This window comes from Cyprinodon tularosa, unplaced genomic scaffold (assembly GCF_016077235.1).
Source record: "Cyprinodon tularosa strain WSP-4 unplaced genomic scaffold, ASM1607723v1 ctg130, whole genome shotgun sequence".
In the NCBI taxonomy this organism is placed as follows: Eukaryota; Metazoa; Chordata; class Actinopteri; order Cyprinodontiformes; family Cyprinodontidae; genus Cyprinodon; species Cyprinodon tularosa.
This window is the reverse complement of record NW_024038115.1, coordinates 36,468-50,971: the sequence shown is the minus strand read 5'-3', so window position 1 is coordinate 50,971 and position 14,504 is coordinate 36,468. Positions and strand designations below refer to the sequence as shown.

The 14,504-nt window shown below is 37.6% G+C and overlaps 1 protein-coding gene across 1 annotated transcript in view; it reads right to left on the bottom strand.

Moving 5' to 3' along the window:
* Positions 1-14,504, bottom strand: part of gpat2 (glycerol-3-phosphate acyltransferase 2, mitochondrial) — a 70,992-nt gene that overhangs the window by 52,568 nt on the left and 3,920 nt on the right. Inside the window, exons 3-8 of the mRNA XM_038277200.1 lie at positions 12,396-12,466; positions 12,176-12,286; positions 11,616-11,738; positions 7,840-7,939; positions 6,349-6,482; positions 5,403-5,502 (exon numbers count right to left, since the gene is read on the bottom strand). Coding sequence (XP_038133128.1) covers positions 5,403-5,502; positions 6,349-6,482; positions 7,840-7,939; positions 11,616-11,738; positions 12,176-12,286; positions 12,396-12,466 — 639 coding nt within the window. The remainder of the gene's footprint in view (positions 1-5,402; positions 5,503-6,348; positions 6,483-7,839; positions 7,940-11,615; positions 11,739-12,175; positions 12,287-12,395; positions 12,467-14,504) is intronic.

The window sequence follows — 14,504 nt, the reverse complement described above, 5'->3', positions numbered from 1 at the left end:
TGGACCTGTTCTTTCGGTTCAATTTGCATGTTTTCTAAGCCATATCAAGGTTTTGTTGGGCTACTCTATAAAGCATGGAGCCCCATGCTAATCCAGACATTTTGAATTCCTGGATGAGAAGCAAAACATCTTCAAACTTGGAAAACAAAGTCCAGTGTTTTTTTTTTTTACTTTTTTGGAAATATCTGTGACCTGGATGTCTGAGAATCTTCACCAGCATCTCAACATATTTCAAAGCAATATTTTTCAATTCAAGTCCTTGAGGTCAAGAGTCCTGCACCTATGTGTGTCTGCTTTAACATGCCTGATTGAAATAACCAGATCATTAGGACTCTGCAGAATATGGCTGTATACTGAGGAAGTAATTAAGCCATTTGATTAAGATGTGTGGAGCCAGAGACATTTTAAATGTGCATTTTAAACAGACAGTAGACCTTGAGGATTGGAATTTATGCTTTAGAGCTTAATGCTTTCTTCTTCTTAGATTTACAGTTCCAGCACGGCTTAGAACCTGCCTCCAAACCTGCAACAGTATCTTCTAAATATGCAATAACTGACATAAAGTTTTTCTCCCCCTAAGACCCTTGGGGCCATCTTTATGGTAGGGCACTCCTTGAACTCGCTGTACAGCTCAATAGTACCACAGGCTGATCACTTCCATGCCATGCTGCACTACTGCAGTAAATAATGCAGAAGAAGCACCAGCCAGAAGTATTGACTGCAAATACTACACACACAAAAAAAAACAACAAAAAAACATTCTTATTGGCTGTATGAAATAATCAACTTCATTTAAATGGACAGAGATTAAATACTTAGAATTAATCGATCTGTGTATAATGTAAAGTATTTGAAAGGACTTTCATATTGAAGTACCTTAACTGAAATATTCTAACTTACTGAGAGTCTATTTTAGACAATGTGATTGAAAACCATTTTCTTTATCAAATAAAAACTACAAAAATATATGAATGCCTGCAAAATGTAAGCAGCTCCTCAATTAAGTACCACTAGAAACAGACTCTGTAACCGTAGCAGGGATGTGATTGCGTGGTGGATAAAACATATATTGAAGGAACAAAACAAATCCCTCAATACGGGAACTGCAATGAGGGCAGACGTTGCAAGTAAACACCATCAGGTAACCACCACTCCTCTCATTTCTCCACACGATTCTCATTGCTTTGTAGAGCCAGCTCCAAAACCGGGATCTCAGAAAAACGCAAGCCCCCTGGTAATTTCAGGAATGAATAGAAAGTGGGATGAGTATGGGGAATGAGAGAGAGCAGGGAAAGACAGGTTGTATTCAGATTGAAGAGTTTGCTGTGATAACACTCCACCACAGAATGCCTGTGATTGTGAGCTGAACCAAATGCACATAAACTAAACAGCCAAATTAAATGATGCACATTGCTTACCCTGTAATTTTATACAATTACCTGCTCTTTTCTCTTTCTAAAAAAAAAAAGAGAACAAAATTCAGATGCAATTTGATTTCTGTGGGGGTCGCTTCTACTCGTCACTGGTTACATGCAAACAACGAACAGGGAGGATACACCCACAGGTAATTTCATGCAATTGGCCTGAAATAACCTGGGGCTGTAAAGACAAATCTGCATAACATGGTGACATGAGCTCAGTCAACAGAGCATATACTACTGTTCTACAGAGACATACATACTTAAACACAGAGGCAATTTTACATGTTTTAGCTTGATCTATAATGTAGGAAGTCCGATCATTTAATGTCTATTTCTGAAAGTAAGCATAACTAAAGCCATTATCAAAGTCATCTGGAAAAATCTTAAAGGTATTGTGGAAGACGTTCTTTTTCCAGCTTCATCAAAATAAGTGGTAATCCTAATTGTCAATCATTTTTGACATTCCAATGCACTCCTCCCCATTTTCACTTACCGGTGAATTCTGACATAGTGGGAAAATTGTTGATCTTCTATTGGAAAGTAAGCTTGTATGAGCAATGCAAACAGCAACCTTTAAATATAGCATGCACGAGGAGAAATGGGCTTGTTCCTGCTCTTGCACACATTTAATAGGCGTTCCGTCTCGGGAGTGGGTATAGGGTTGTGCACATGGTGAGGGCAGGTCTTCAGGGAAGGTCTCCGTTATACGTTTAAGATTATTCTAAAAAACCTGAGATAATGATAAATATTTTAAAAGATTTGCTGGACCTTGGTTTAAGAATCAAGTTGCTGTCTCACTGAACATTATTTCAGTGAAAAGCCAGACACAAATTGCTGGTTTTCATTCCTGGTGTCGAATGAGATATATTCAACTGATAACGTTTACATCTACATTTGGAAGATGTTGGGAATCTATGATGGGTCCTTATTCAAGAAAAGGAATTCCTGCACAGGCATTAACGCTAAGAGTGGCTCCATCTACATTTACATTGCCAGAAAAAAGATATTTTAAAGTTCTCTGCATTAGTTGAAGTACTCTCATTCTAACCAGACGCTGTGGGTTCAATTCAAACTTCTTTTTGCTCCATGTTAATGTGCCCCTGGGCAAAGCACTTAACCCCAGATCTGTGTGTGGGTGTGCAAATCTAAAGAGTGATTGAGGGAACGGTCTCGCTATTGTCACTAACTACAACTATAAGTTTGGTCTATTTACCATTTAGGGACAGTGAAGCTACATCCAACTGGCTAAATAGGTTTCTGGCAACCACAGCTTAAATTCACATTCACTGAAACTTCAGAGCTGACCAAATATTGATTGCAAGTATTCTTTTGCCTCTATGATACTGTAGAGTCTTATATTCCACTAAAAACTCAATATTTCATGGAGCTCCTAATATATTATGTATTTTAATCCTTGGAGAGTGACCGTCAATCGATTAGGAGCAATGTGGGGTCGAAAAACATGCATCATAAATACTGCAGATGGTGGGAAAGAACACACCATCACTTTGTCGGCAAAACAACAGAAATTTTGCCTATTTTCATTAGGTTCTTGTTGTAATCAGAATGGATGGAAGGCATTTAAAATACAAATATAATTTTTCTTGTTTAAAGCCCATATTTTTAATGCAATGAAAATATGAATGTTTTTTATTAAATTGGTTTCAAGAAAGTAAATGACCTGCATGTAAATTAGCGACACTTAAGAGCAAAAGTTCTAGCTTCAATGTAAACATCTGAGCAGCTGCTTAATTAAATCCTTTAAAGGTATAATGGAGGATGTTCTTTTTCCTGGTGGATTATCAAAATAAGTGATCCTCCTAATTGTTAATCATTTTGGTGACATGTTTACGTAAGGACGTCCTACGTGCTCATCCCTGTTTTCACCTAACCCTATGCCAAGAATTACCTCCCCTCTCACACACTGATGAGAAACACGCTTCAGTCTATGTGTTATAGTTAGTGTCCGATGACTATGTTCTCTGCTCAGTGAATGGCATGTGCCCCTTTTGCAACAAGATTACGTTTAAAAGTTATTTATTTCGTTCCTATTTCAATCCGTTTTCTTATCAATGTGTGAGAGTTTAGGGTGATGCACACTCCCGTGACAGGGCAGGAAATTCTCGTCATTTATGTATCCACCAAAACTCTCAATTTTAGGGCATCCATGCATAACAAATATGAAAATATTAAAGTCGTAGGGAAGCGGCTGTTCCAACGGTTGCAGTTCCGAATTCTCCCGAGCGGTGCTCGATTTTACATAAGTGAATACAGTGAATGTGATTGGTCAGTTATCAAGGGGGCGGGATTGTTGTGGACGAAGGTTTGCAAGCAAGTTTGGTTGTAGCCGGTGTCTCGGCAGCATCTTGCTTACCAGTTAGCAACTTAGTGCTAGTAGGTTCTTAATGGGAAATTACATTGGGACCAAGTAGTACTTAGCAACAACACTGTGATGCCATGACCGTAAAAATTTGATTGACAGATGACCTTTGATATATGATTGGTCGAATATAGGTGTATAAGCTCAAGTATAACTAACTGGCCTGCATAAGATAACGAGAAACAAAACACAGATTTTAAGACAGGATTTTTTTTTTTTAAATAGAAATTTTCCAACTTTGGGGATAATATGGTCTCATAAAGAGTACATTTATATACATGTTTAAGCCAAAATAATAAAAAATTTAAATACGACTTCCCTACGACATCAAGAATATGTTTAAAAGTGTTAGGAATCCAGTTTGTGTGGGTTGTTTTTGTGTTTTTTTCTCTCCACCACCAGGTGGTGCCCTGTTCCTCGTTGGGCCTCCCTGCACACTTGGATCATTACCAGAGGAGTATTTGAGCAGCGGGCTGTCACTACCTTGACACCAGAGTGTTTGCCAGTTTTGGGTACTCTAGCCAAGCTGAGATTAGCAGAGTCTAACCGAAGCTTTGTTTTCTCCGAGTCTAATCTTGTTTTTGTCTTTGCTCTTCGACAGGAAGCCTTTCCTGTTTAACTGGAAAACCTGGACCTTCTCCCCCTGGAAGGATTACTGAGTACACACTGAGCAGGGGTAAACCTCAACATGATTCGTTTAAGTCCTCATCGGAAAACCAAGTGACAGTCCGCTCCCTTACTCCTCTGGGTCCAACGTATGTCTACCTGTCCGCTCTCCAACGAGTTCCCTCTCCTCTGGATTAATTCCCCACAAACTGGATTCAAGGATTAACAAGAGCCCCCTCACACGTGAGTTTCTCTCCAGCTACTGTATAGTCAAGCCTCAGTCAATTTTCCTACGGGCCCTGAACTGATCACTGTGACCTCTCCTTCAAATACTTTCCAGTTCACCAGTCCACTGAGTTCCAGCTCCTACTTCTGTGTTTCATCAACATTCAATAAACCTGTTGGTCTCCGAGTGGTTCTCTGCATTTGGCTCAGATCGCTTAAACCAATTATGACAAAAAGCTCCCTTTTCGCTCATATTTCAATCCGTTTTCTCATCAGTGTGCGAGAGGGGCGGTAATTCACAGCAGGCCGCCAGGTATTTCTCGGCATAACCCCTGTGGCGACTGGTGAGTCTGACATAAATGCACATCTTTTTTTGGGAAGTAAGCTTGTATTCATCTATGCTAATGAGCTAATAATAGAGTCCAGTTTGTCGAAGCAGAAATGCATCTAGATTTTGCAGGACGCCGGTCCTCAAGGACCAGAGTTTGAGACCGGGGGCTATAAAGAAGTAAAACCCCTTCACTGTTCCAATAAAGCTTTTTTTAACGGCTGAACAAAGTGTTTCATAAATCTTTCCGTAAACATGATGAAATGGCGTTTATTTCAACTTCAAGGTACACCTTAGGGGCGTATGAAGGGCTTTCTAAACAACAGATCAGTACTCAACGGCAGCAGAAATCGTGTGATGTGGGTGCTATGGAAAATCATCTGTAATTTCAGTTAACATGTCCTTTACCATTTAAAGAAAAACTTAGACATCTGGGACTTACAGAGGTCATTACAGCAGAGTAGAGAGGGTCCGTTTCAGCTTCAAGCTCAGTTGCTGCAGAAGGAGGGAGCAGGACCACACCCACTTTTTGTAAGATTGATCTATAAAGAAAAATAATGATAAAGATTTCAGAGTTCAAGGTCTTCACTGTCATTTTAATGTTAATATGTAAACATAACCTATGCCTCAGGGCCAGCCACACACGCTAACAAGGAAGAGGAAACTATGTTCTCTATGTGCTGCTGAACTTCCTTGAAAAGTATGATTGATAATACAAGGACATTAGAAGATAAACATACAATCCCCTACATAAACACAATTTGTAAATTCAATTTTGATTCCAAAAGTTAAATTACTGGATGTGGGTTTCTGTTTTAAAATGACTAAATGAAGAATATCATGTGTGCCATTAGAAATTTTATCTGCAGCATTCCTTGGTGCTTCAGTGGAGGGGAACTGGACTGATCTCATCAAATAGGATCCTTGAGTTCTGAAAACATCAAATCTGAGGCCAGCACTTCTGTTATGCTGTTCTTATTGCCAAACACAGATGGCTTTTTTCTCTCTTTTTTTAAAAGCATTCCCCAACCAAAATCTGCACACAACAGTGCAAGGGACCCTTGTTTTAAGTCAGCAATTTGCACATCTTGTACAAGACATATGAAAGCACGACTGTTAAACATTCAATAAATACAGTGAAAAGATGAAGTGCTCCCAGATTGATATCTTTTCAGAACTAAGGAGGACTTTTGGAAGGCAGATGAGTTGTCATTAGGTAATGAGAGAAGAAATCCAGTTGCCTTCTATTACAGCTCTAAGCATTGTCATGTCCCAGATGACTGATAATCTACACCAGCAACCTGAGAAAAAAAGTTTCCTGTAAAGGAAGTACTTGATATTGCAGCATGCCTTACTTTGTTGCTGTTTGTGTGTTTAAGTATGTATACCTTAGGATGCTGCTTTTAATGTGCAGAGGACAAACAGTGTATGGTACTCTCAGGCCGTGACAGAGGAGCAGGAGTGGGATGAGAGCGCAGTCAGTGACGCTTTGACGCACATACACATATACCGGGGGAGGGCCCTGAATTAAAAAGAACAGAAGAAGCTTCAGATAAAAGCACTCCTCAGGTTGCCATTCATTATTCCACACAGACTGATCTTTCAGAGCTGGACGATCATGTTCTGCAATCAAATGCCAAAATACGTAATGTATTAGTTAAATTATGGAACATCATTTTACTGCTTAAACCAAAACTTTGACTTAAATGACTTAGAATGCAAAATATTTGCCCTCTCAAGGTGATTTATTTATTATCATTCATTATTGTTATTATAACAGTTCAATAAGCAATACCAAACTTATTTCAATTTGCTAAATATCAAGTTAAGTGTATTTTTCTTCATGGGTATTTGTGTATTTTTCTATTGCTTACTACCTTTTAACTACTTTCCTCAAGATGAAAAGTTAACCCTTATTTAGACTTTGATCAGGATTTGGTTAATGGCACTTAGTCCTTAAGTCACTTTGTAAATAGTGTCTCGGGCTCACTGTGATTTTGTACTTGAAAGTTTCATTTGCACCCAAGCTTTTAGTTCCTGGATGATGTTTTAAGATGTTGCTTCAAGTTTTCCAAATACCGTTCTTTCCTGTTGATGAATGGACAGAGTTAATTAATTCACCATGAATATATATGCATTAAATAAAAATAAAAAAAACTGGGGATAACAACCAGACTCATAAGCTTACCAAGTCGATATGTTCAAATGCACGACTTACCAATTGGAATTGAAAAGAAAATCAACCAAATGTATTCACTCAAACAATACGACTCTTGGAACGAGTACTTTTCATAGAACAGGTTAATATTGTTAAAACATGTATCTGGCTTAATCCTGCTTCATATATGGATATTATAACTGATCTGTGATGCTGGCATACAATAAAAACACATTTCTACATCTCCTACTTCTTAAGTACACAGTTTAGTAAGATCAATGCAGCAGAAATATCTTGAGGAATTCATTTGTTGTCACTTATGGACTCTGCAACTGTAGCGTGTCTCATTAACTCCCATCTGTTTAGCCAACCGTGTAATTAGAATTGTGTTTTTTTTTTTATTTCTTTTTTTTTAGTTAAAGTGATTTGAAAAGTTTTTAAGTTATTTAGCGTTTATGCACAAGTTTATCTTGTTTTATAATGGGTAAGAACAAAAACTGCTGTAGCTGTTCACCATCTTATATGGTGCCTCATGGCTTAATTTCACATCACCAGCGTGGATTCACATCTAGATAAAACGTCACAGTTTGCTTGTAAAAACGACAAGGGTACTTTCCACGTTTCACAGGATGGACCGAAACCCTTTCGACACATTTTATCAAGCAAGTATGAATCACAACATTGGATATAAAGATGCATTTTTTCCCCCCGATAATTGTACCTCTTGTGCTGCTCTGTGTAAAGCTGGCAGATGGTTCTTGTTGACTTGAATACTGCCAAACACACAGGAGAACATCTTCAGCATCACCCACGACATGAATCTGCTCAGCAGAGGATAGGGCATGGAGATATATAAAGAGAAAAAATAAAAAAAGTGAGTGTTTCTGATAATACAAGAGAAAAGATAGAACTTGGCATCAGAGAGGATGTTCTAAAACCTAAAGAGAAATGGCTGTTAGTAATGCCAGCAGCAAAGGGTAAAGAATTGAGGATGAAGTCCAACTGAAAAACATGTAAATGAGAAAGATTGTAGTGAGACAAAGTAGGGAGAATAGGAATGAGTGATGACATGGGGAGGAGGCGAAGCGGAAAGCGATAAAGAGGAAGGGTTGTGAGGGTGACAGCTGCAGATGGAGACAAAGGTCTTTGCTGTAAATGAGGAAGAAAAAAGGAGAGCAGAAATGGAGGAGAAAGATTTTGAAAAGAGATTTGTTAGACCACAAGAAAAGCCTGAAAAGTTGCTTCAAGAGGAGGAAAAAATGGCTGAATGTTAGCTATATTTCATCAGACATTTAACTCAATTTCTAACAGTCAGTAGCTGAAAGAACACAAGAGGATTCGAGAACCTGAATTGTTCATGGCAATAAAAGTCACCCTGAGACAAGATTGTGCCACAAGGACAGTCATCTTGAGATGATCATGAATCTAGAAGTAGCCACATTTGAAATGTCTCAATCACATGAGATGATGCTGTTCATGTTTGAGGCTTTGTTGTCAGTCAATCATATGCTGACAACTTCAAGAGACATTCTTTCAGTTTTACAAAGAAGTAACAACATAGGAAAGTAAATGAAAGGATCCACAGTTGCAAAAATTAGCACATTAATCTTTTCAGAAGTTATGGCCAATGCAACGTAGGTGGAATGAAGCAAACAAATATAAACTCTCTATGAAGGCCATTTTGAGTGGCCCCATATGAGCATAGATACATTCAAAATCCTCATTTAAACTGTGATCCTCCCTAACAGCAGCCCAGGGTAATACTGGTAGGCCGTCACCATGATCATAAACAATAAATCAAACATTATTTCTGATTGTGTTGACTGTCATTTCTTTATCATTCACTTTCTTAAAACATTCTTGTTGAAGTTAAGGGAAACATTAATGAAAAGGGTACACTCACACTACACTGTTCCCCTTCTGATTGGTTGGCCCACCGTAATCTGACTAGTCTGCCCAAGCAAGAGTAAGAGGTCAGGTCAGATTAAGGAGAACAGCAAGGTTTTTATTTTGGTATTTAAGGTATTTGAAATAATTTAAAGGTAATTCCAACAACTGTTAGCACAGCCTTACATCCCTGGAGCGACTTCCTGGCTCTTGAGGGCTGTTGTGCTGAGACTTGCCTGAGAGGCACCTCCACAGAGACCAAGGCCTGTGCTATGAAGGCCAAAACAGCAACGACTCGTACCTCAGGTACAGCATTTTACTTTTTCTCCATGACAGTTGTCTAGTGATGGTAAATTGGACAGATTACAATTAATGTGTCACTTTGGGTCTGATCTATATTTTCATATACGTTTCCAACCAAAAGCAAAGTTAGGCATTACAGTTAGTGTTTCCCCTTAGGTTTTGGGATGTGGAGGGGTGGGTCAAAGTGGAACAATTTTATAATATACTTCATCTTTCCTAATTCTATATCTTCATATCAGTTTTGCTCAGTACTCCTTTGGTCTTGCAGACTCCTTCCTGATATCTTCACTTTTTTTTTTCATTTAAGAGTATTTTCATCCAGTCTTTTTGTCTTTTGCCCTTTAACCCCTTAACTCCAACCTTTTTATAATTTGTGTACAAATAAATTGCATACCCAAATGCCACTGACCAGTCTTATTATAAATCCCACGTTCTTGTGATGTTTAACACAACTTGCTGGTGAAGGTTCTCAGTCCTTCGTTCTAATTCATATGTAATTCATAGTTTACTTCTCCCACTCACTACACTTGCAGTTCATGTAAAGTTTCAGACGTTTAATCATAAGTATTGTGAAACTGTGTCCCTTTTACTTTGCAAAAGGTCCACTCGGCACAATTGATCTGAATTAAATCAAAAGTTCCAAACTTACATGAATTCTATGACTACTTTGACCATAAAAAACCCACATGTTTACAAGTAGCTTTAGAAAAATTGTCATACAAGCACTTTCTTCTTTAAAGTTTCTCATTTTAGACCAAATCTCCCTTTCTGGCCACAAAGACCACAGACATTTTTGGGTGAGTTTACACCTGACTTTCAGAAATGCTAACCTATGAGAAAACTGCAGCTACAGTTCAGATTCAGCTTTGAAAAACTGCTTTGCATTTGCACCCATAAAGTTGTGTGGTTTTGTCTCTGCTATAATATCTGCATATTGAAGAAGAGGGTTAGCACGCGTCTGCTGAGCTGCAAATGAAAATCACTTTGCACCTTGTGTGAAGCTCTGCATGTACAAACAAGATTGCATGTCTTTTTAAAATGTGCGGACACCCTCTGAAGATCAGGGCGTATACATAAAGTCTTGTACTGGTTAATTAAGCCATAGAGGCAGTGTTTGCTAACCTTTTGTACAGTAGCCATGCTGCTTGGCAATGTGTCATAATCCTCTTTCACAAAGACCTTTGAAATACATTTCAAGTCATTATAATGATCTGATTGCTATACCAGCTGATGATGGCATGTTCTTAAAATATTTACACTTCTCTTGATGTCAATACCAGTTTTTAACTATATTACTCTGACTACTGCATCAGAACTGAATATAAATGAAAACAAAACCCAGCTAAATATGGCTCTTATATATCTATATTTATGATATAAAAACACTTATTTTTCCCACTGCCATTCTCAGGCTGGGAAGAGAGACAATTATGATGATTATGCATGCATGATTACAACGATTTGGAAAGATTATAATTACACAATTAAACATGAGATGTTCACAAAAGTATTAAGAGCGCAGTAAGGCATCTTTTATGTTGGGTAATTACATGAGATAAAAACTTATACTATAAAGTATCATTTAGCAATAATACTAAATACATACAGATAAAGAAGCTGATATTTATCTTTTTTACATACATAGGATAAAAAACTCTTGATTATTCATGTTTTCTATCCATTCTAAACATGCAGTATTTGATCCTACTTTTAACCCAATAGCCTCTTCACCATGGCAACTACAGCTGCAGCTTATGGCTGTTATCAGTTATTAAGAGAAAAAATATCAGGCAGAAATATAATATATTTCTTTTTTTATCCCGCACCTATTCTGTGTATATCAAAGGCTAAACATAGCAGGAGAACATCTCCAACTCAGATCCAGAGCTCTGTTGAGTCTTTAAAACATGAGGACAGTCAGGGATAATTCAGTTTTTTTTCATTGGGGTCCTTGTTCATTATAATTTAAAACATGTCTACAACTGGCTCATTAACTGGGCAGCAATGAAGCTTGATGGAAGAAAATAGGTTATGCAAGGCTTTGGCAACACAAACAGTATTTTTTTAAGGATCATTTCACTGCTTGCTTATTTACATTTTAATGGGTTTTAATTCTGTTGAATATCACTAAGTAAAATAAACATTTCAGGAAAAATTTTAATATTTAGTGCAATAATATATATATAAAAAAATATATATTTATAAACCTAATATGTAATGAGAACTGGAAAAAGATAAAATACGAAGCATTATGTCTTGAAGCCCTTATTTTCAACTCTTTATGCACACAACTGCAGAGACACAAACCTTAAGAGGCCAGAGGAAATGCAGGTGCTAATGAGGGGAAGGAATGGTGAGAGAAGACTGTGCTGCCCTCGGCTGTCTTCCCCCTCTGGAGCTTTATGCGACTCTCCGAGCACCTTCCTCACCCTAAAACACACGGTCACAGGACAGCAGGGTTAAAATGGCACAAAGCTGCATTTGTGCTGCACTTGGACAAACATCCGCCTTCCAGAAACATGACAACAACAAGAGTAGCAGTCCTTAGTGACATGATTACATAAAGCTTAAACTCAATTACACAGTAGGAGGGAAAACAACAGATACTGGGGACTATGTGACAGAGATAGAGAAAGCGGGAACATGGTCCAGAGTTAGCCCATTACTTTTTATTCAGTCTGTACAGAGGCGGCTGAAAGCCTCCATTTTCTGTATCTTTGTGTCTTATCTTCCCAGTCTCTTTCTCCTTTCTACGCCAAAGCTCTTGCAGCCCGTTTCATTTTCTGGATCATGGCCTATCATTTATTTACACTCCTCTGGCATCCTTGCACCTACCTCCCTATCCCACAGTTTTTCTCTTAAGGTACCTGTTGCTCTGACAGACTCTCTCCAGCCTGTCACCAACAGGACTCCCGTAAACCTTGCACCCACTCACAAACAAAACGCAGCACACCCTGCGAACTAGCCAGCCTCGATATCTGCAAAAGAAAAAAAGGTCATTATTTAAAGTAACAGGCATTGGTAAACGTGCTGGAACACAAAGGGCTTCAAAAGGATGAGCCTGAATACCGTAGATAACATCAGTACCTGGTTTGTCTCTCGCTGACATTCAGCAGGTTGTGGAAGCCAAGGAAAGTGTTTTGGTCACGCATCTTGCACTAGACGATAAAAAAATCAAATAAATTTGGATGTTTAAATTTAATTAAAATCACAGAAATAATCCCACATTTGTAAACAAAAACAAGCAAATTGAACAAGGAGGTTAAACTGTCTGAAGGAAATATGGAAATTGAAGCAAAATTGATGCTTCAACAAGCCAAAGAGGCAGGGAGAGAAGAATAGGGATAAACGACATGACCAGCCCAACATTTATTGGATCATACGCAAGGGTTTAGTCAATTTTAAAAGACATTGAGCAGAACAAACTCAGAGAGAATAATCTTGGATAAATGTGAAATAGACAGCTAGACAAACCACCTTCCCACTGCATTGAATTCAGGAAGACCTTGGAAGCATACAAATAGAAAGAGGCAGGATGGAGAAAAATAAAGACTCTGGAATGTTGACAGAATTACAGGTACAGCAAGGCACGTTTATTTATATTATTCACACATTTCAATAGCCGGCCAATTCAAAATGCTTTGCATGAAAAAGAACAGCACATTGTAGGGGCAAAAAGCCAGGACAAAGAGAATTAAAAATAAATAAACACAATTTTAAAAATGATCAAAATGTTGAGCTCAAAACATAACTAATGTTTAGATAGCACAAAGGTGTCATATTTAGTGTTTCTGCTCCTCTTCCTATTCCTATCCCTTTGCAGCTCCAGGTAACATATTCTCACACTCTCCTAGTTCACAAAGACAAATATGTAAATAGGAGCAACTTCTCTATTTGGTTGTACATTAATACACAGGTCCTTATCCCTTTAATGTTGCCTGTTAGTTTTGATGCCAGATCCAGTTTTGATTTAGCAAAGTCATATAATACCTTCAATACCTTCATGGAATATCATTTGCGCAAACCAATATTACTCTGACTCACCATATGGTATTGTTGATATGCAGAGAGAGAACATATGGAAAAAAAACTGCCCAAAAATTATAATCGACAGCAAAATATATTTGTTTTATTCAGACAGAATGTGTTATTTTTCATGAGTGTCTTTCATAAACTTAGGTCTGCTGTGAAACCCACAGGTATATTTTTCTTATAAATATAGCACAATTTAAAAGAAAATAAACCGGCTTTCAAATTATATTAGATTTATAACCGAGTTGCTTTGTCATATCATCCTCCTATCTGGACTATGCTTATCAGTGGTATCAAAACAGTATTATGAGTTACATGCCTGCAGTTAAAGTACTCAAACATTGAGAAATATAGATGATCACTTTGTGGACAAAAACCCACTACAAGTCTGGAATAAGCTCTGTTATCCTAGACTGCCCAGACTATCAGACTTGGAAAATCTTAAGCTTTGTTTTTACCTGACGCATGTGTGAGCCCCTAATGCAAAGGGGCACATGCAACCAGTAAGACATATGCACTAAGACATTACTTTGTGAACCATCAAACTCCGTAAGCAGTTTTATCGAATTATCATCCTAACAATTAATTATTTTATCAAATATTCTGATATTTAATAAAGTGCTCAGACAATAAAAATCCTTGCATGTTGTTTAATTGTTACTTAAGCTTCTTTTATGGATAATAGAAATACATACATGCAGATAATTTAGTTCTTTTTGAACAAGAAAAAAAAAAGCTAGCTCTCTAATGAAAATTGCAATAAACAAAAAGTGCATAAAGTTTCATTTGCATATTGTGTTCTAGATTTTTTTTACTTTAAAGTCATAGCACTATTTAAATGAAACAGATCCCTTATAAGTTATTTAAGGGTCAAAAGTTACACACTCTTTGTTTTTGATTCCAAAACCAAATTTAAATAAAACAAATAGATTTCTCCTTTCATTGTTGATAACCGCACTCCGCATTCGCTTATCAGCAAGGTAGGCTATCATTAGCCGGAGCCGCCTGCCCAGAACACAGTGCATCTGATATCAAGCAAACCCTTTAGGCAGATCATATGCCTCAATAAATTTTAGAAATCGAGATCCTCAAATCATCGCAACAATCCTACTTTTGATAGATAAAAAAAAATCATTACTTTAAGAACAGTAGGAAGACAATGAA